Source organism: Dryobates pubescens, chromosome 35, assembly GCF_014839835.1.
Source record: "Dryobates pubescens isolate bDryPub1 chromosome 35, bDryPub1.pri, whole genome shotgun sequence".
Taxonomy (NCBI): Eukaryota; Metazoa; Chordata; class Aves; order Piciformes; family Picidae; genus Dryobates; species Dryobates pubescens.
The window spans coordinates 2,373,162-2,394,072 of NC_071646.1; the positions used below are offsets into that span (position 1 = coordinate 2,373,162).

General features: G+C 53.7%; 1 protein-coding gene across 1 annotated transcript; it reads right to left on the minus strand.

Annotated features, from left to right (window-relative positions):
* Positions 1–14,452: 14,452 nt before the first annotated feature.
* On the minus strand, positions 14,453–20,325 carry FAM72A (family with sequence similarity 72 member A). The gene is made up of 4 exons (XM_054176443.1): positions 20,108–20,325; positions 18,797–18,874; positions 16,614–16,738; positions 14,453–14,630 (listed from the first exon to the last, which is right to left on the minus strand). The coding sequence occupies exons 1-4, from the start codon at positions 20,257–20,259 to the stop codon at positions 14,536–14,538; spliced, it is 450 nt and encodes a 149-aa protein (XP_054032418.1). The 5' UTR covers positions 20,260–20,325; the 3' UTR covers positions 14,453–14,535.
* Between the last annotated feature and the right edge of the window lie 586 nt (positions 20,326–20,911).

A 20,911-nucleotide genomic window follows, 5' to 3' on the forward strand; every position in this document is an offset into this window, starting at 1 on the left:
TCCTGGAAAGCTCAGAGCTGCAGGGTGGAGGAAGGCTTCAAACCCTCTGCAGAGTGCATAAGAGAACCCCAAACCCTTAGAACTTGTTAAATTGTGAAGGTTGGGGTTGGATCTCCTGGAATGCTGAGGCTGACCTCTCCTAAAGGGCTCCTCCCTGGGCCACCCCTCAGCAGCTGCTTGCTTTCTGCTAGTCTGGAATGGGTGAGGAATCCACTGGATTGCAATGGCTCTCCACTGCCTATCAGCCACTTGCTGGCTACAGCTACCTGCAGGGAGGTTGGAGCCAGGAGGGGGTTGGTCTCTTCTCCCAGGCAAGCAGCATCAGAACAAGGGGACACAGTCTCAAGCTGTGCCAGGGGAGGTTTAGGCTGGAGGTGAGGAAGAAATTCTTCCCAGCAAGAGAGATTGGCCATTGGGATGTGCTGCCCAGGGAGGTGGTGGAGTCCCCATCCCTGGAGGTGTTTAGGAAGAGCCTGGATGAGGCACTTGGTGACATGGTTTAGTTGATCAGATGGTGCTGGAGGATGGGTTGGACTTGGTGATCTCAAAGGTCTCTTCCAACCTGGTTAATTCTATTGCATTCTCTTCCACCCAGCATCACCAAGGCTGGAAGAGACCTCAAAGCCAAACAAGCGGCAAAAAGGCAGCGTGGGGAGCGCCAGCGGGCGGCCCGGGGCGCGCTGCCGCTCTGCGCCGGCAGGGGGCGACCTAACACTGGCGGCCGTGGGGGCGCGCCTGGGGGGGGGCGCTGGGGCTGGGAGGTGGGGGGCTGGCAGTGCTCGGAGAGGCATGTGGGCAGTGCTGGGAGGGTTGGGAGTGCTGGTGGGGGGCTTGCAGTGCTCAAAGAGGGATGTGGGCAGTGCTGGGAGGGTTGGCAGTGCTGGTGGGGGGCTTGCAGTGCTCAAAGAGGGATGTGGGCAGTGCTGGGAGGGTTGGCAGTGCCCTAAGAGGAATGTGGGCAGTGCTGGGGGGTTGGCAGTGCTGGTGGGGGGCTTGCAGTGCTCAAAGAGGGATGTGGGCAGTGCTGGGAGGGTTGGCAGTGCCCTAAGAGGAATGTGGGCAGTGCTGGGGGGTTGGGAGTGCTGGTGGGGGGCTTGCAGTGCTCAAAGAGGGATGTGGGCAGTGCTGGGGGGGTTGGCAGTGCTCGGAGAGGGATGTGGGCAGTGCTGGGGGGTCTGGCAGTGCTGGCAGGGGGCTTGCAGTGATCAAAGATGGAAGTGGGCAGTGCTGTGGGGGCTGGCAGTGCTGGAGGGGGGATATGGGCAGTGCTGGGGGGGCTGGCAGTGCTGGCAGGGGGCTTCCAGTGATCAAAGATGGATGTGGGCAGTGCTGGGGGGGGCTGGAAGTGCTGGGAATCAGGAGCAGTTCTTGGGAAGAGGTTAGGGTCGTGCTGGGTGGGGGGATGTGGGCAGTGCTTGAGAAGGGGAGTCAGGGGCAGTGCTGGGGGTATCAGGCAGGCTTGGGGTGGGGGACAGGCCATGTATCCACTCAGAAAGCCCTGGCAGTGATGCTAGGTGAGGCTGAAGATGGAGGGGGTCTGGCTGCTCTGGGGCAGGGATCAGCATCTTCAGCTCCCCTGCTGCTCGTGGCCACGTTGGTGTCACTACAAGTGACAGGGAATTACCCCTCGGTCTGCTGCTCCTCTGCCAGACAGTGGCTGCAGGCAGATGCTGGAGTTGTTTCTGCAGCTCTGACAGTGCTGGGAGGAGGGAAGGGGCTGTGGAGGTGGCTTTGTGCCTTAAGAGCTTGGCCAGGACACGTGTGGGGGGCTGCAGTTTGACCACACCGCTCAATCCTCCCTCTTCTGGCTTGGGCTCGCTCAGGTGTGCTCCAAAATGTGCTGCCCACAGGGCTCTGTGGTGGCCACCAAGTTGTCAGCGTGGCCATGCCGGGTTTGTTTCTGTTATTTATACCCCAACTGGTTTATTTCTTGGGGGTTTAGAGGATGTTCATTGCTTGAGTCTCTTAGGGAGTCACTGAGGCTGCAAAAGACCTCTCAGATCCAGCCCAGCCATCAACCCAAGCCCACCATGGGCTCAAGCACCATGGCCACAGGTCTCTTGAACCCCTCCAGGGGATGGGGACTCCAGCACCTCCCTGGGCAGCCTGTGCCAAGCCCTGACCCCTCTTGCACAAGGCTGAAGGGAAAAGGCGACTTCTGCCTCCTCTTTTGGGCCACAAGTAAATCTGTTCCATCAGCAGATGCTGGCACTGCTTCCACCCAGCTCCCCTGCTTCTGCTGCTGAAGACATTTGTTCCTAGTTCACAGGGCAGTCCTCCAAAGCATCTCTGATGCCACCAGGCTCAGGGGCTCTGGATGGCTGAGCCTTTGCCAAGCTGCTGCTGTTGCTTTCCCACTTGCTCCTTCCTGGCCAGATCCCTTGCAAAGGAGGCTGAGGTCTGCCCCCCAGGACTCCTGCCATGGCATTCTTTTGGTTCCACATCAGCAGCAAAACATTTTGGACCCAGCTGGGGGGACATTTTCACCAGTTGGAAACAGAGAGAGAGAGAGAGATCATAACTTTGTGTTTTGGTTGAGGTGGTTAGGTTTGGGTTTTGCACATGTGAAATGTCTGGGTTTCTATTTCCTTCCCTCTCTCTCTCTCTCTCTCTTTTCCCCCCCTCTCCCTCCTCTCCATGTGTCTGGCAGGAGAGCTGCAGTGAAGAGAATATTCCTGGGCTGCTCTTGCTGTCTTTCCTCAAGCTGTTTTCATGCCTGCTGCTCTTCTAGCAATGGTTTGGGGTAGGTTGTGGGGTGGTTTTTTCCTTCCCCCTCCTTCCCTTTTCAGACCAAGACAAGAATCATCTCTTCCCATGCCTCAAACTGAGAGGAGAAGGAAGGGGCAGGGTTGGTTTTGTGGCTGACTGGGCACACAAGACCCAGTCCTGAGGTGCACATTAGCTAATGCCTCCCAAATGCCAGGATGATTTCCCTCTTCTCTCCTTCCTCTGAAGCTTCTGACACAGCCTGTGGCTCCAGGAAGGCACAGCGAGGAGGATCAGGGCGAGGAGCAGAATCTCTTTTGAGTTGAATGGAGCCATTAGGGAAGAACCCTGCTGAGAGCCTCCAAGTGGCTCCAGGCTTGGCTCTGAGTCTTGCAAACCCGAGCTGGGCCTGATGGTTTGGGCTAGTTGGAGCCTCTGATAAACGCTGGCACATCTGATTTATTGTCTGACTCTGTTCCCAAGGAGACCACATGAGTAGTAGGCTGAGATAAGCAGCTTATGCCCTAAAGGTGGATGCCTTAAAATATCAGTGTCCCTTCCTCTGTTCCCATTGATAGTGAGCTCTTGGGCTGGGGATTGTACTTTTTTGCCTCCCCTCCCCCCTGCTATCTTTCTTTCCCTCTTATCAGAGAATTAAAGCCACTTTGTGTTGTGTGGAGGAACCTTTCTGGCTGTGCAGTTGGCTGAAGTTATGAACTCAGTTGGATTTTCCTGTTATCACTCCTCCTGCAAATGCCCTCAGCATAATGCCAGTGCTTTTTTCCTTCCATGGCTGCTGACAGCTCTAGGGCTGAGGCTGGAAGCCCCCTGGATTGCCCTGGAACGTGCAGAGGCATCCATTTGCTGTGCTGCCCCCAGCCCAGCCCTGCTTCTGTGGCTGCTTCGACCTCCTTGCTTAGGGGGAGGCACAGCGGTGCTGCTTTGGCTGTGGGACTCCACCAGCAGGAGAAGGCTTTTCCTACAGTCATGGAATTGTTTTGGCTGGAAAAGACCTTTAAGGTCATCAGGTCCAACCTAAGGCCACCATGGCCATTAAACCATTTCTCCAGTCATAGAATCAATAAGGTTGGAAAAGACCTCAGAGATCATCAAGTCCAAGGTGTCACCCAACACCTCCTGACTAACTAAACCATAGCTCCAAGTGCCACATCCAATCCCCTCCTGAACACCTCCAGAGATGGGGACTCCACCACCTCCCTGGGCAGTACATTCCAAAGGCCAATTACTCTCTCTGGGAAGAACTTTCTCCTCACCTTAAGCTGAAGTCCTCTCAGTTTTTGGCATGAGCAGCCCCTGAGCCACAAACTTCTCCCCTGGGTGGTCACCATCCCTGGAGGTGTTCAAGAGGGGATTGGATGTGGCACTTGGAGCCATGGTTTAGTCATCAGGAGGTGTTGGGTGACAGCTTGGACTTGATGATCTCTGAGGTCTCTTCCAACCTTATTGATTCTCTGACTCTTGCAGTGGATGCTCCTCTGCCCACTTGCTGAGCAGGGGAGGTAAAGCTGGGGAGCAAGTCGCTGGGGCTGAGCTGTGACATCCAGGGCTGTGCTGGTGTGGAGTTTCTGCTCTTCAAAGCAGCTCTTCAGCCAAGGTCCACTCCATGGTGCCTCTTCTCCTGAGGTCATGTGCAATCCAAGCTGGTTTGCAAGGAGTAGGCTGGGCCAGGCTGAGCTCTTGTGGGGGGAGAGGCAAGTGACAGAGAGGGAACCAACTCCTTCCCTAGCAGAGAAGTGTTCAGACCATAATTAATGTGTCTTCCCCATGCATGTATGTGCATGCACACACCCAGGCAGAGCTGGCTTTGATCTCTGCTGGGAGGCTCAGGAGAATACAGAGAAGATGAAATCAAACTTCTTCTTGGGGGCAGAGCGTGGGGACAGCTGCTCTGCCTTCCCTTGGGCTTGGGGAAGCAGCAGGCTTGGCTCTCAGAGCCCTGGGGCTTTGGAGTCTGGAGAAAGAGAAGGTTGAGAGGGGATTTAATGAATGGTCAGAAGTATCTGAGGGCTGGGGGTCAGGAGGGAGGGGGCAGGGACAGGCTCTGCTCAGCTGCACCCTGGCACAGGGCAAGGGATATAAACTCCAGCACGGGAGGTTCCACCTCAGCATGAGGAGAAACTTCTTCCCTGTGAGGGTCACAGAGCACTGGAGCAGGCTGCCCAGAGAGGTTGTGGAGTCTCCAGAGAAGGAGACTTTCAAGACCCATCTGGGTGCCTTCCTGTGTGCCCTGTGCTGGATTCTGTGGCCCTGCTCTGGCAGGGGGTTGGGCTCGATGACCTCTGGAGGTCTTTTCCAAGCCCTGACATCCTGTGATCTGCTGGCATCTCCTGCTAGCCACAGGAGATAGGATGAGCTGGGATGCTTTAAATACCCCAGGAAGGCACTGGGAGGGGAGAGTGCTGCTGCAGTGTTGTCAGCTCTGGCACTGAGCACTGCAGGTAGTGCCAAAGCCCTCGCTGCCCACAGTTTGAACCCCTTGAGCAGGAGCAGGGAGAGGCTGCCAGTGAGGCAGGAAGAGTGGCAGGTGGCTATCAAAGGACCTTCCACTGTCCCAAAGCTGCTTGCTGGTGGTCTTTGAGGTCTTTTCCAACCTTGTTGATTCTAGAAGCCTGATGATTTATCCTCTTGTGGTGGCTGACTCGCAGCAAATGCTGCTCACCTGGCTGAGAGCTGCTGTGCCATCAGAGTGGCACAAAAGCAAAGGGAGATTCAGGTTCATGCAGCCTTGGTGTGCTTGGAGCAAAGGGGAGTGGGGATGCAGTTAACAAGGGAAAAGGTTTCCTCAGAGTGGTCAGCACCAGGAGCCTTTAAGCAGCTTTTACATCCCAGAAGGGAGTGGGATGTAAAAATGGACACTGCCTGCTGACTCTCTGCTTCCTGACCCACAGAGTGCTGCCTCCTGCTAGAAGAGGAGAGAGGAGGAAATGGTTTTTATCATCTGAGCCACAGAGAAATGGATTTGGGCTTTGGGTAAAAGTTGAAGGGGAGTGAAAACAAACCCTCTCACTTTGCAGAGAGGAGAATTCAGTTGCAGCCTGGGGTCCAACAAAGAGCAGAGGCACAGGGTGGAAAGTCTTGTGATGGCCTTTTGCACAAGAGCTGATTGCTTCATTTTTGTTTCCCTCCCCCCCCCCAAATATTTTAGGTGCTCCTCAACATCTGAGTGGATGCTGGAGCAAATCTGGCAGCAGCTTTCACAATCATCCCTCAGATGGGACCTCAGATGTGTTATTCCATCTATGTTTTCAAGCAAAGAAGAATTCTCCCTGTTGCCTTTGACCACCCTGTGAGGAAACTGTTGGAGCTTGGGTGGGGTGGGGGTGGTGGAGCTTTGGTGTTCTGGTGGTCCAAAGCCATCCACTTCTCTCTCATAGATTCATAGAATGGGTTGGGTTGGAAGGGACCTTGAAGCTCATCCAGTTCCAGCCCCCCTGCCACAGGCAGGGACACCTCCCACCAGCCCAGCTTGCTCAGGGCTTCATCCAGCCTGGCCTCTCTCCAGGGAGAGAGCATTCACAGCCCCCCTGGGCAGCCTGTGTCAGTGTCTCCTCACCCTCACTGGAAACAATTTCTTCTTAATTTTGCCTAATTTCTTCCTTTTGCCCACTCTCTTCCCCCCAACCCCTTTTTTGCCCAGTCCCTTCCCCCCAACCCCCTTTTTTGCCCAGTCTCTTCCCCCCACTTCCAGAGTGGGCAGTCAAGGGCACCAGCTGCTCTGCAGCTTGTGGAGCTGGAGGGCTCTGGGTGTTGCATCCTGGAGCCTAGCAGAGTTTTGCTCAAACACCCAGGTTCTGAAGGTCCATTCTTAGCCCTGCTTTGGGCACAGGTCCTGTCTGTGCTGCCTGCAGAGGGTTTTCAGTCTCTAGCTTCACACACTGTGCTCCCTGTGGGCCAAATGCTGCTTGCAGCCCTGGGGGAAGCCTGGCACTGCACCCCCAGAGCAGCTTGCCACCAGCTATCTGACAACCCTTCGGGTGCCAGCGTCTGCTGGAGGAGCTCTCTGGGTACATTCTGGAAGCAGAGCAGAAAGAGCAGAGCAGATTTCTTCACACTGAAGCTTTGCTAGTCTCAGAATTAGGTATGTGCAGAGCTGGAGCCCTGGAGCAGGCTGCCCAGAGAGATTGTGGAGTCTCCTTTTCTGCAGAGATTCCAACCTCCCCTGGGCACTGTGCTCCTGGGCAAGCTGCTGTGGGTGCCCTGCTGGAGCCAGGGGGTTGGAGTGGGTGAGCTCCAGAGGTCATTTCCAAAGCTTGGGATATAGTTCTGCTTTATAAAATGGTGATAAATAAGTTCAGGGCTTGCAGTGACAGGGCAAGGGGCAATGGCTTTGAGCTAGAAGAGAGCAGATTGAGGCTGGAGATTAGGAAGAAACTCTTTCCAGTGAGGGAGGGGAGACACAGGAACAGGTTGCCCAGGGAGGCTGTGGATGTGCTATGCCTGGAGGTGTTCAAGGCCAGCTTGGATGAGGCCAACCTGGGCTGGTGGGAGGTGTCCCTGCCCATGGCAGGGGGCTTGGAACTGGATGATCACAGAATCACCAAGGTTGGAAGAGACCTTTAAGATCCCTTCCAACCCAAACCATCCCAGGCCTCTCTGATTATTTTGTTTCATTGATTCCCATTCCCTTGCCTTTGTCCATGGGACTCTCAGATGTGCCTGGTAAGCCACAGGACCAATTTCTCTTTGGGGTTGTTTTTTTTCCCCTCTCTTCCCAGCCAGAGTCTCCAAACCACCTGAATTTCTAGCAGTGCCTCTCCTCACCTCCATTTCTAGCCTTGTCTCCTCTCTTAGTGGAAATTTCCTGCTCCAAACCAGGCCATATGCTGGAGCAGGGGCTGAACTAATAAGCTGCTGCCGTGGCACAGCGGGGAAGGATCCCAGTCTGGCTGCAGCTAGCTCGGAGTGCTCCTGGGTTATTTTTAATTAGCACTTTCCTCCAGGAAATGAGGGGGGTGGGGGGGAGAGGAAAAAAAAGAGAAAGCCAGGGAAGGGTTTTTTTTTCCCTCTGCAGCCTTGCTCTTGCTTTCTGAGTGCCTGCACAAATCTCTCCACACGCTGACATGCAGATGGCAGCGCCGGAGAGTGCGACGGTGCTAATTTCCCTGGTGTGGCATTACCCAGAGACATCAAGCTGTCAGCATTCAGATGACATGAGGAGTGAAGCACCAGAGATTTCTCTCTGTTTGTTTGTTTGTTTGCTTTCTCTCTGACCAGTTTTGTTCCCCTGCTTCTCTATTTCTTTTCCTCTCCCCCCCAGCCCCTGCCCTGCACCTTGCTGTCCGGACTGCGAGCGGCGCACTCAATGGAGCGCAGCCTGGCTTGGGGAGCATCCCCCCCATGAGATGACAGGAGACAACTGCAGACAGCCAAGCAGCTAAAATGTCCCCTGGCTAAGAGCTGCTTGGGAATGCTGATGTGTGCTGCAGCTGAGGAGGGACAGGGAGGTTTGGGTGGTGCAGCAACACCTCGGAGGTGCTTTTTGCAGGTGCTGCTCGAGGCTTCCTGCTTTGCTCTCCTGTCATTCTTGTGCTCAGCTCTCAGCTCTGGGAATGAGAGAATGGTCAAGGCTGAAGGGGCCTTACAAGCTCATCTAGTCCAACCTTCCTGCAGTGGGCAGGGACATAGACTCACAGAAGGGTTTGGGTTGGAAGGGGCCTGAAAGATCATCCAGTTCCAACCCCCCTGCCATGGGCAGGGACACCTCCCACCAGCCCAGGTTGCTCAAGGTCTCATCCAAGCTGTCCTGGAACATCTCCAGGCATAGCACACCCCCAACCTCCCTGAGCAACCTGTTCCAGTGTCTCCCCACCCTCACTCCAAAGAATTTCTTCCTCTTCTCCAGTCCATCTACAACTAGAGCAAGTTGCTCAGAGTCCCATCCAACCTGACCTGGAATGTTTCCAGGGATGAGGCCTCTGCCTCCTGTCCATGCTGCATCTCCAGAGGGTTGGAATGCTCTGTCTCCTTTGGGGGCTTAGGGTTTTTTGGATGTTTGGCTGGAGATTATGTCCTCTTTGTATGCTAGAGCAAGAGGAAGACCCAGGAATGCAGCAGCAATCCCCAAGCACTGGCCTAGAGAAGGATCCTTGCTGGAAGAGCTGAATCCCTTCACAGATTGGCAAATCTCTGTGGGAAGCAGGAGAAACCATCTCCAGCTGCAGGAACAGGCATGGATCAGTTCTCAGCTGTAGTCCTGGAATTAAGGAGTGTCCAGAGAAAGGCCACAAGAATGATCAGAGCACTGGAGGACCTGCCCTATGAGGAGGCTTAGACAGCTGGGTTTGTTCAGCTTGGAGAAGAGAAGGCTCAGGGGAGACCTTATCACCACAGACCAGGACATAAAGGGCGGCTGCCAGGAGGCTGGAGATGCCCTTTGCACAATGACAAGGGGTGAGGAGGACAAGTGACTGCTGGGGAAGATTCCCATTGGATCCCAGAAGAAAATTGTTCAGCATGAGAACAGTTGGGCACTGGAATCATCTCCCAGGGGAAGCAGGGGAGTCCCCTGCTGAGTCAGCTGGACAGGGTGCTGGGCCAGCTCCTTCCAGCTGCACTGCTACCTAGGAAAGTTGGCCCAGGTGATCCCTGAGGTCCCTTGCAACCTGGCACTCTGTGATCCTGAGCCTCCTCCTCAGCCTTGTGCACTCTGGACTTTCTCTCTGCTCCCTGCTGCTGCCCTTCCCCTGGCTGCTGTGTTTACAGCTCAGGCTCTCCAGGCCTGCAGGTCGCTCTGCTCCTGCAGCTTCTTGCACAACAGGCAGCTGGAGCTGCTCTCCTGCCCCAGCCTGCAGCCACTCCCTCAATCCAAACAGCAGCACACAAAGGCTGTTGACTTGGGACGCTCACTGCTGGCTCCTTGGGGTACGGCTTTCAGAAGCCACACCGGGCTGCAGACGTCACCACAGGGAACAATGACCTCTCCTGACCAAGCAGCTGGGTGATGGAGATAATAAACGACCATGTTGCTCTCCAGCAGCATGCCAGAGCTTGCATGAAGAGACAAGAGTAGAGGAGGGGAAAACAAAACAGCTCAGTGATTTCTGCTTCTTACCACAGGACTCAGAGCCAAAGCCTGGCACTCCAGGATCTGACCTAGGAGAGGTGACCTACCTGAGACAGGATGAGGAGCAGTGGCTTTAAGCTGGAAGAGGGGAGGTTGAGACTGGAGATCAGGAAGAAATTCTTTCCAGTGAGAGTGGTGAGCCACTGGAACAGGTTGCCCAGGGAGGCTGTGGATGTCCAGCTCAGGTAATGAGCTTTGAATTCATTACTCCTTGCAGCAGCCAGGTTGTCTCTACAGCTCTGGATGAGAGGTTAGGCACAGCACCAAATATTTGACCTGATCTCTCTTTTTATTACTCTAAAGAGCCCCAGCTGGAGGGCTGAGTCCTGACCTGGAGGGATTCCTCCTCTACAAGTGGTAAAAAACATGCACACAACTGGGGATGCTCCCTCCCTGGAGGTGCTCAAGGCCAGGCTGGATGAGGCCTTGAGCAACCTGGGCTGGGGGGAGGTGTCCCTGCCCGTGGCGGGGGGCTGGGACTGGATGAGCTTTCAGGTCCCTTCCAACCCAACCCATTCTAAGAATCTGACTCTCAGACTCAAATCCCAGCACTCCAGGATCAGCCCTAGGAGAGGGGATCCATCTCTCAGGTGGCTGGGAGTGGAGGAGCTGCATTCCAGGCTGTGGCAGGAGTGCCTTTCAGGTGGAACCTCCCTCAACAGCCAGCCCGTGGGTTTGTGCTGATAGGGATCACATGCTGCCTGTCCTCAGCAGAGCCCTGCTCACCCTGCTCCTTGCTGTTTGATGGCTCCCTGGCAGCTGCTTTGCATCCTGGAGCTGCCTGCAGTCCCATGGCAAAAGCATTTGTCACCGTGAAGCGCTTGGGGCTGAATGGTGTGACCTAAATGGAGGATTGAGGCACTAATCTGGGCTGGAATCATGAAGAATATTTCAGTGTGCTTTGCTTTTCTGGCTTTCTCCCCCAGCAAGCCTTATTTAATGTGGAAGGGAATCCATTTATCACTGTCTCCCTGTGGCTTTCCCTTACCTCTCCAGCTAGTGCTGTGCACTGCAGGGAAAGGAATGGGTGACCATGGCTGGCAGTGTGGGCACACAGAGTCCCTGTGATTTAAACATCAAATCCAAGCCAGTTCCTCTCAGTGGCTTTGGGAATTCTACTTTCAAGTGTTTTCTCCCAAACAGTTCTGTGACCCTGAACCCACAAGTCCCTCTTACACAACAGCTTGCAGCTGCAGAGCGCTGGGAAGGGGCTGGCAGGCTGGCACTGACCTGTGGCAGATCCAGCAGTGAGGACACTGGGGCTGGTGGCATCAGTTTTGGCTGTGCTGTTGGTGGCAGGAGGCTCTGGGAAGGCTCTGAGGAAGAACTGTCTTGGAGTCTGAAACCTGAAGAGCTTTTGCCTGCTGTTGAGTCCCTGTGGCCCATGGCAGAGGGGTTGGAACCAGCTGATCTTCAAGGTCCCTTCCAACCCAACCCCTTCTAGGATTCTAGACTAAACCCAGGTCTGATTAGAGAGACTAAAGCTCAGTAATTATGTACCTTAATGAGCTGAAGAGGAAGGCCTTAGGACTCAGTTCTTGTTTCTCAGCTTTGGGCTCTGCTTTTGGTTTCCTTGGCTGCACAGCAAAGATGCAAAACCTCCCTGTAAAACCCTTCCCAAACTGACAGCAGCTGCCCAGATTCCTCTGCAGCAGCCTGACCTTAGATCTGTTTGGGTGCTGAATCTGCTGATGCAGTCATCCTGGGGGTTATCTGCCTGCCATGTTCAGCATTATTCTATCAAGCACCTTGCAACCCCCACCACCTATGGAGTGACTCAACAGCAGGCTGCACCAGCCACATCTTGGCTAGCAGAGTGCAGAGAGCACACAAAGCCCACAGAGACCTGAGCTGTTCTGTTTCAAGAGAGGCTTTGGGTGGGGTGAAGGGCTGGAGGCTGCCTCTAGGAATATTGATCTGGGTTTGTGCCAGCTGCTGGCTGTCTCCACTGACCTGGGAGGCGTTTGCCTACAGAGGGTGATCATTGGAAGCTTAGTCATGGAACCCCAATGTTTTGGGTCGAGGAGCAGTGGCTTCACCACAGGCTGCTGACTCAGTGCTTTTGGTGGAGTTGCAGCTGGAAGAAAGTAGCTCCAGCCAGGATGAGTTTGTTTGGTAACATCCAGGACAGCTGATGGCTGTTTGCATTCTGCCTAATACCTACAACTCCTTTTACTGCCAGGAGGGGGGAAAAAGAAACCACCAAACCAACCCCAGAACAACCCCAACCACCTCAACCAGGACTGACAACTTGGCTCATTTGTTAGTTCAGGCTGATGCCTGGTGGAGATGAACCAGCTCCAACAGGCCTGCTGTAATTAAAGCAGTTTGCAGTAGAACTTCCAGTTCTGTGTGTGTACAAGCAGAGGGGGAGTCAAAAGGAGCAGAATTATTGAGGCAGTGGAGAAATTCAAGCCCTCTGCTTCCCTGGGTGGGGAGAGGAACTCTGCAGTGGGAGAGCTGCACCATGGAGCTGCTTTGGGATGGGAGGGGGAAAGGTTCCAAGTGGTGAACTTGCACCCAAGCAGAAGGAGGGTTTGGGGAATTTTATCTGCACCATTGTGCTACTTACACACACACAAAACAATCAGAGTTATTTTGAGCTCCTGAATTCTGCTGGAAAAGGCTTTGTGGGAGGTGTCACCTTGCCAGCTTAAGGCTGCAGTCACACCAGGATCAAATTCCTGCAGCATAGGAAACTTGGGGGGGGGGAAGTACAAACTGAGGGTGTTGTGGTCTGGAGGAGGTCACTGCCTAAAGGCTTTTGAGACTGAGAACCTGTCAGGTTTGTCAGCCTCCAAAAGAGGTGGTTTGCTATCTATCTTTTGGGTCTCTAAACCAAAATCATGGTAGTGAGACCTTTAATTATTCTACTAGTTTAACAGAAGAGGGGAGGGATGGAGAGAGAAGGGCTTGGAGCTTGGGGAGGGATGGAGAGAGAAGGGCTTGGAGCTTGGGGAGGGATGGAGAGAGAAGGGCTTGGAGCTTGGGGAGGGATGGAGAGAGAAGGGCTTGGAGCTTGGGGAGGGCAGATTGAGACTGGAGATTAGGCAGAAATTCTTTCCAGTGAGGATGGGAGACCCTGGAACAGGGAGGTTGTGGATGCCCTCTCCCTGGAGGTGTTCAAGGCCAGCTTAGATGGGGAACAACCTGATCCAGCAGGAGGTGTCCCTGGCAGGGGATGTTGGAGCTGGATGATCCTTAAGGTCCCTTCCAACCCAAACCATTCTATGATTCTCTCTCCTTGTTTGGATCCTCTGATGCCATTACACATCCACCTTTATCACAGCCCAGAAGACTGTGGTCCAACCCTTTTATTTCATGAGCAGACATACCACAGGCAGTCAAAACAAGACACAAACACACAGAGAGAGGTATTTACCAACATACATGGAACCAGTGCAGCAGAGGTAGTACCATCATGAAATACAGAACAGGCAGGGAAAAGGCTCAGACAATTCAGAGCTGCCTTTGGTGCACCTCTTCCAAGTATCCCAAAAGGCTACAGAATGACTGGTTCAGCATCAACCCAAATTTAAATGGACTCTTACCTTGACTTTTCTCAAGGTGATCCTTCAGGTGAGTAGCTGAAGGGGACAGTGTTTAGCTCATGAGCTGAATACTGTGGCTGCACCAACTCGGGTAGTGAGCTTTGAATTCATTACTCCTTACAGCAGCCAGGTTGCCTCTGCAGCTCTGGATGTGAGGTTAGGCACAGCACCAAATACTTCACCTGATCTCTTTTTCCCTTTCTCTAAAAGGACCCAGCTGGAGGGCTGAGTTCTGACCTGGAGGGATTCCTCCTCTACAAGGGAGACAAAAATAGCACAAAACTGGGGATGCTCCTTCCCTGGAGGTGTTCCAGACCAAGCTGGATGAGGCCTTGAGCAACCTGGGTTGCTGGGAGGTGTCCCTGCCCGTGGCAGGGGGGTTGGAACTGGCTGATCTTTAAGGTCTCTTCCAACCCAAATCATTCTGCGACTCCATGAATGGGTTTTATTGTTGAGCTTAAAAACTCTTTAAGCTCTGCCAGCCATGAAGTAACTGCAGTGCTTCAGTTTTATCAGGGGAGGGGCTGAAAAATGAACTTGATGCCTACAGAAACAGGAGCCTACAAGTAATGAAAGAAGAAGAGGGGAAGACCTTAACATCCTTCCCCACATTCAGAAGCATCCTAGCATGACTCAGATGGCCAGAGAAGAAGCTGCTCAAGGCAGGAGAGCCAAAGCTCCAATACTTTAAGCCTCTTATTCAGCAACTGTATACCCAGAAGAGAAGCTCTGAGCCATGGCTTGTGTGGCCACAGGAGCAGACCTCTTGCAGGACTTGATCCGCCAGACTATTTCTTGACATTTTTAAGCTGTGCTTCTAGCAGCTGGGAGACTCTGCTCTGGGAGTAATGGTTTAGGAAAGAAGGAGGGAGGGGGAAAACCCCATACAGGTGAGAAGGATGATCAGCTGGTGAGGCTTACATGGAAAAACCAAACCAGCTGCAGGCCTCAGGAAATGCAGCTCACCAAGGTGTGCCTTGAGTCAGAAGATACACACCAGGCAGGTTCAAGAGTCTGAGGCAGGCAGCAGTGAAAGGCCAAGGTGATGCCTGCCTTCCTTTGGGATTGTTTCCCACATTTCCAGGTCTCTGGTGGTGGTTAAGCTCTGATGGGCTTAAGCAGGAGAACAAACTCCAAGGCAAACAGCAAGGCAAGGAAGCTCAGGCAGATGCTGCAGGATAGTGCAGATAACATCTATCTGATCCACTCCTCCTCAGAGATGCAAGACAGATCTTCATCTGTGCTTTCCTCCAGGTCTGGCAGGTTGCCCCACAGCAATACATTCACACCTGGCAGGAAGGAGGGGGAAGAAAACAAAGGAAGGGGGGGGAAAAAAGCCCATAACAAACAACAAAACAAAGCAGCAACAACAACAAAGTATTTGGGGACTGTGACCTTGCTTTGAAGTTGCACAACTGTCTGTTTGCAGGGAAAACAACTTCTCTGATCACTGCAAAACCTGGTAAGTCATGCTCATGATTAAGATATCTAAACTTGCTCCTATGTTTTCCCCCTCCTCCTCTTTCCAAGGGGTCTGGTGGTGCTGCTTACAGCAGAGTTCAAAGCAGAAGGTCCTGCCCACAGATGTACTTCAGTAGCTCATCTCTGCTATGAGGACAGGCTGAGGGAGCTGGGGGTGTTCAGCCTGGAGAAGAGAAGATTCTGGGGGGGGACCTCAGAGCTGCCTTCCAATACAGGAAGGCTGCAGAGGGACTTTTGATGTGGGTGTCTAGAGACAGGCCAAGGGGGAATGGTTTGAAGCTGAGGCAGAGCAGGGTTAGACTGGAGCTGAGGAACAAGTTCCTCAGTATGAGGGTGGTGAGGCTCTGGAATAGGCTGCCCAGGGAAGGTTGTGGCTGCCTCCTCCCTGGGGGTGTTCAAGACTGGGCTGGATGAGGCATTGGGCAGCTGGGTCATAGAATCAATAAGGCTGGAAAAGACCTCAGAGATCATCAAGTCCAAGCTGTCACCCAACACCTCCTGACAACCAAACCATGGCTCCAAGTGCCACATCCAATCCCTTCTTGAACACCTCCAGGGATGGGGACTCTACCACCTCCCTGGGCAGCACATCCCAGTGGCTAACAACTCTCTCTGGGAAAAACTTTCTCCTCACCTCCAGCCTAAATTTCCCCTGGCACAGCTTTAGTCTAGCTGAAAGCTGACCCTGCCTAAACTTCCCCTGATGCAGCTTGAGTCTAGCTGAGAGCTGTCCCTGCCCATGGTGGGGAGGTTGGAGGAGATGATCTCTGGGGTCCCTTCCAACCTGAGCCATTCTATGGTTCTATTGATAACCTCCTCATGGGCCAGCTGAATTGGAAGTGCATTGATCTGAAACACAGGTGACACTGAGAGCTTTAGGCAGCCAGTGACTCCCATCAGCAGGCAGGAGAAATGATTTGTCAGAATGCTATCTGCTCCCAAAGGCTGGAGGCAAATCATGCCAGGAGCTTGGCATCCAGACAATGCTGAGCTGCAGAAACCAGCCAGTGTGAGCTGCAACTTCAGCCTGGGCTAAGGAGGACTCAGTTCCACAGGGTCAGAGTGAGAACATGAGTCACCCAAACCAGAGTGCCCGTTGGCCAGCTGCCTCACAGCACACCAGAGCCATCCCTGGCTGCTATAAATAGCAGCTGCTGGCTGGGTTTGTGCTGCTTAGACTATTGCTGCAGAAAACCCTGCCTCCTGCCCACTGAAGGGGCAGGTGAAGTTTTCTGAGGAGGACAAACTTGCACTTACAAGTTGCCATTTAGAAGGTAGCCACAACTACCTTCCCCCAAAGCAGTCTGCTTAGATTAGCAATACCCTACTGCCTTGGATCAAAAATGGGTTGGGTTGGAAGGGACCTTAAAAATCATCCAGTTCTAACCCCTCTGCCCATGGGCAGGGACACCTCCTACCAGATTAGCTTGCTCAAGACTCAACCTGGATTTGAACACCTCCAAGCTTGGAGCCTCCACAGCTTCTCTGTCCAGCCTCTTCCAGCACCTTGCCACCCTCATGGAGGAGAATTCCTTCTTGATGTCTGATCTCAACCCAGCTTCTTCCACTTTGAAGCCATTATCCCTCACCCTGCCTTTGCCCAAAGTCCCTCCCCAGCTCTCCTGTAGCCCCCTTCCAATACTGGAAGGCTGCTCTGAGGTCTCCCCCAGAGCCCTGTATGTCTGTATGTTGTGTTTGCTCATTATGCTTTAACTATTTAGGGATGTTTCATTAGAAGGAGAACCTTAGAACTCCATGCTTTAGGGCAGAGAAGGAAAGGTGTGCCTTACCAGAAGGGTCTAGCCTGTTGATGCCAAAGACTGCTTGGCTGTGGAACATCCAGAAGTGGCCATTGTTACAGGAGAGCAGGCAGGGTTTGCAGGGAGATATCACATGATAACCAACGATGTTCCCACTGGAAGGACAAGGGACATGATGAGCAACACCACACTCCTGAGCAGCAGGTAGGTGCTGTTGGCTCTCCCAGCTCCAATCACACAGCCACAGCACCCCCAGACCGTTATGGAATCATGGAATGGGTTGGGTTGGGAAGGGGCCTTCAAGATCATCCAGTTCCAACCCCCTGCCAAGGGTAGTGACACCTTCTACCAGCCCCATAAAACCTGCCCTTGAACACCTTCAGGCATGGAGTATGCACAGCTTCTCTGGGCAACCTCTTCCAGGTGTCTCACCACCCTCATGGTGAAGAATTTCTTCTTTATACCCAATCTAAACCTCCCCTCCTTCAGTTTGACATCATTGCCCCTCACCATATCACTACAGTTTCTGACCAAAAGTCCTTCCTCATCTTTCCTGTAGGCCCTTTACAGGTACTGGAAGGCTGCTCTAAGGTCTCCCTGGAGCCTTCTCTTCTCCAGGCTGAACAACTCTCAGCTTGCCCTCAAAGCAGAGAGGTTCCAGCCCTTGCACCATCTTTGTGGCTTCCTCTGGACCCTTCCCAACAGGTCCATGTCTTGCATATGCTGAGGACTCCAGAGCTGGACACATTCATTACTGAATACTGCTCCTCTTCTTTTGTTGGGAGTTAAAGCAGCACCTTAAATATTTAGGGAACATCTGTCAGGAGTTACAGAATAGCTAAGTGTCAGATCTCTGGCAGAGAAAACCATTCAGTAACCTGAGTTGTGTAATCCAGCTGAGTTTACACAGCAAAAAAAACAACCCAACAACCCAAAGGGGTCCTTTTGGTAATGGGGTAGAAGTTCATCACACACAAAATCCAGCTCTACAGAAGCATGGTGCAAAGGAGGGTATCAGAGGTAGGAGTAGTGATCCTGAGACTGTCAAAGCCTTATTTTTCCCCCAAGAGGACAGTCAGACACTGGAATCATAGAATCAGTCAGGGTTGGAAAGGATCATCTAGTTCCAACCCCCAATCATGTCCCCAGGGAAGCAGTGGATTCCCTTACACTGGACAGTTTGAAGACTCAGCTCACCAGGGTGCTGGGCCAGCTCATTTCAACTCCACCATCACCTAGAAAGGTTGGAACAGGTGATCCTTGGGGTCCCTTCCAACCTGGCATTCTGGGATTCTCTCCCCTCCTTGGCTGAAACCTTAGACCAAGCATTTTTCTACCCCCTCAGTCACCTGCTCTGAGACCAAGCATTTTTCTACCCCCTCAGCCACCTGCTCTGCTATTTGCTGTTTCTCTACCTCTGCCTAGAAAAAAACATAATCATAGAACCATGAAGGTTGGAAAAGACCTCTAAGTCCAACCATTAACTGCTAGGTCCCCACTAAAGCATATCCCTCAGCACCACATAGCTTTGAACACCTCCAGGGATGATGACTCCACCACCTCCCTGAGCAGCCTGTTCCAGTGCAGAAATAATTCCTCAGCCTTCCCCTGGCACAACTTAAGGCCAAATACTGTGCTCCTACCACAGCCTCCCACCATTAAATCTGAGAAAGAGAAAAGCCTTGCTTTGGAAGCTGAGAGGATCATCTCAAACCACTGTGAGCCATCTGAGAGTTGGGTCTTCTTTTCTTGTTTTAAATACCAGGCCACAATAAGGAGGAGAAAAGAACTCCAAGAACTTTAGTGACAGTGTGTTCCATCTGCTAGCAGCAGCTAGATCTGCCAAGAAGATGTTCTATTAATTAGAATATGAGTAACTACTTCTTGCTGCTGCCTTGTTCACAGGATCCTCTCAGTGCTGAAGCAGACATTTAATCAGGCAGGTGGCACACAAGCTTTCCCCTAGACTCAGACTAGTGACAAGGTTGTCACATTTCCACTTGGGGCTCACACAGAAATAGGCTGGCAGCCCTGCCTGGGAGCAGTGGGCTGAGTTTCTTTCCAGCAGCGTTCAGTTTGCAAGGGAAGGTTGCAATCAAGCTGTTCAGTCAGCCCTTTAACGCTGGGGCTCCACGGGAGGAGGTTTAACCAGCAGGGGGGCAGCGCTGGAGGAGGTGCTGGTGGTTACTGGAGGCTCTGGATCCTGTCCTTACCACTTTAAGCAGGCAATGTTCTTCAGCTTGCATTTGCAGATCTCAGTGAAATAGCAGCTGCCAATGAAATCCACGGTGCTGGGTGGGGAGAAAGGAACAGAACAGGAGCTTAGGTGCGGTGGTGATGCAGAAGGTTTTGGTAACACGAGGCTGAAGTCACCACAAAGTGATGTTCCCCTTCCAGGCCTGGGGTGGGGGGGTCATTAAACTTGCCCAAGAGCACACAACTTCTTTTTCCTACCAGCTACCAGCCACACTCATATGGAAACAGAAAGAGACCCACGAGACATGAATGTACCAAAAGTCCTCTTAAATTAGACCAGAAAGCAAAGTTCCCCTTGGTGCTCAGTGCTGTTTGCCTCCTTGAGACTGGGCTCTGCTGCTGGCTGTTGGTCAGAAATCTGTTCATAAACATCTCCCCAGTTCCTGGCAGGTCTCTCCTAAGGCTCCAGAAAATCAGCTTAAAGGCTGGGACATTTCAACCCAAACCTTTGATTTCTTATCTCCTTTTTTCCCCCCTCTTAAGCCCTACTTTCTTATTAAGATTTTCTTTTGCAATCTGATTTCCTTAGTATTCAAATCTTGCTATGGGAAAGCAACATGCAACTGACTTGGAGGAGAGTGGCTCTGGAAGCAGCGTGGGATCAGGTTTGTTCTGTTTGCAGGTTGTTTATTTCAGGCTCCAAGCTTTGCTTGAGGGAGGAGCTGGAGGCTCCTGAGCCTGAGGCTTCCTCACAGGTAGATGAAATGAGATTTCTGATTTGCCAGGCTAGGGACAGCCTTGCTCCTGCCATGCCAAAACTTGAACACAGAAAGTTCCACCTCAACATGAGGAGAGATTCCTTTGGTGTAAGGGTGGCAGATCCCTGGAGCAGGCTGCCCAGAGAGGTTGTGGAGTCTCCTTCTCTGCAGAGCTTCCAACACCACCCTGGCCATCGTGCTCCTGGACAAGCTGCTGTGGGTGCCCTGCTTTGGCAGGAGGGTGGAGTGGGTGATCTCCAGAGGACCCTTCCAGCCCTCACCATGCTGGATGCTGGGATCCTGTGTGATCCCTGCAAGGCTTCCCCAGGGCTGACACAGAGCCAAGCGGACTGGAAATGGAGGAACGGCTTGCACCGTATGATCTGGGGCCCTTGTCCCTGTGACAGCAGACTGGGAGGGTGATCCCGAGGGAGCCGGTGAGACCCAGTCTGCCTCTCTTGGTCTGGCCACAACGGGGCAGGCTGCGGCCCTGGGGCTGTGGTCCTGTCCCGCCGTAAGGATCCCGCCGGGGATTAGCCGTCCCCCACTCCCCGCCGTGCCGGTGCTTACCCCGTAGGCGGGATGTCGGTGGAGTAGAGGTCGGTGTCGGTGTCCGCCAGCAGCACGGCCTTCATGCCCCGGGAGCTCAGCACCTGCTGGCAGAAGCGGCAGCACAGCACAGCCACCGACCGATCCTCGAAGGTGCAGCTGCTGATGGACATGGCGAGCGGACACCGCCGGAACAGGCCGGGCTGCACCCTGCCGTCGCTGCTGTTCGGTCCCCTCCGGTCCCGTTCGCCGCTAACGGCCACGCTCCCACTTGTCAGTTTGAATTCGCGACCTCACTCTTCCATTGGACGCGGGAGGCTCCGCTCGCCCGATCTGATTAGTGGAGCTCCACGTCGGGGCCCACTCTCTTCTCGCAGGCCATTGGAGGAGACAGGTGGCACCACCCCTACCGCCCGGCTATTGGCGGAGGGGCACGCCCTACCTTGCTCCTATTGGTTTCTCTCGCAGCCTGTTTGCACGTCTCGCCCCTCCCCTGCGCAGTCCGTGGAGGTGGAGCGGCAGTACTACGCCCGGCCCCTCCCACTCCACCCTGGCGGGGCGTGGCCACGGGTGCCAGGCGGCGGGAAAAGAGGCGACCCCAGCGGGGAGATGGAGCCTGCTGGTTGGCCCGAGCGCCTGTCATTTCTTGGCAGCAGTCTCTGCTGGTTGGCTGTGCCGCGTAGCGGGGCGGGGTGGCGGCGGGCCACGGCTGAGAGACCGGGTGGCGGGCGCCAGCGGCCGGAGGACGCCCGGCTGCGGGAGGCGGCTCCGCAGCGCCCAGGTAATCGCCCCGCCCGTCCGCCGGGCCCCCTCCCCTCCTCCGAC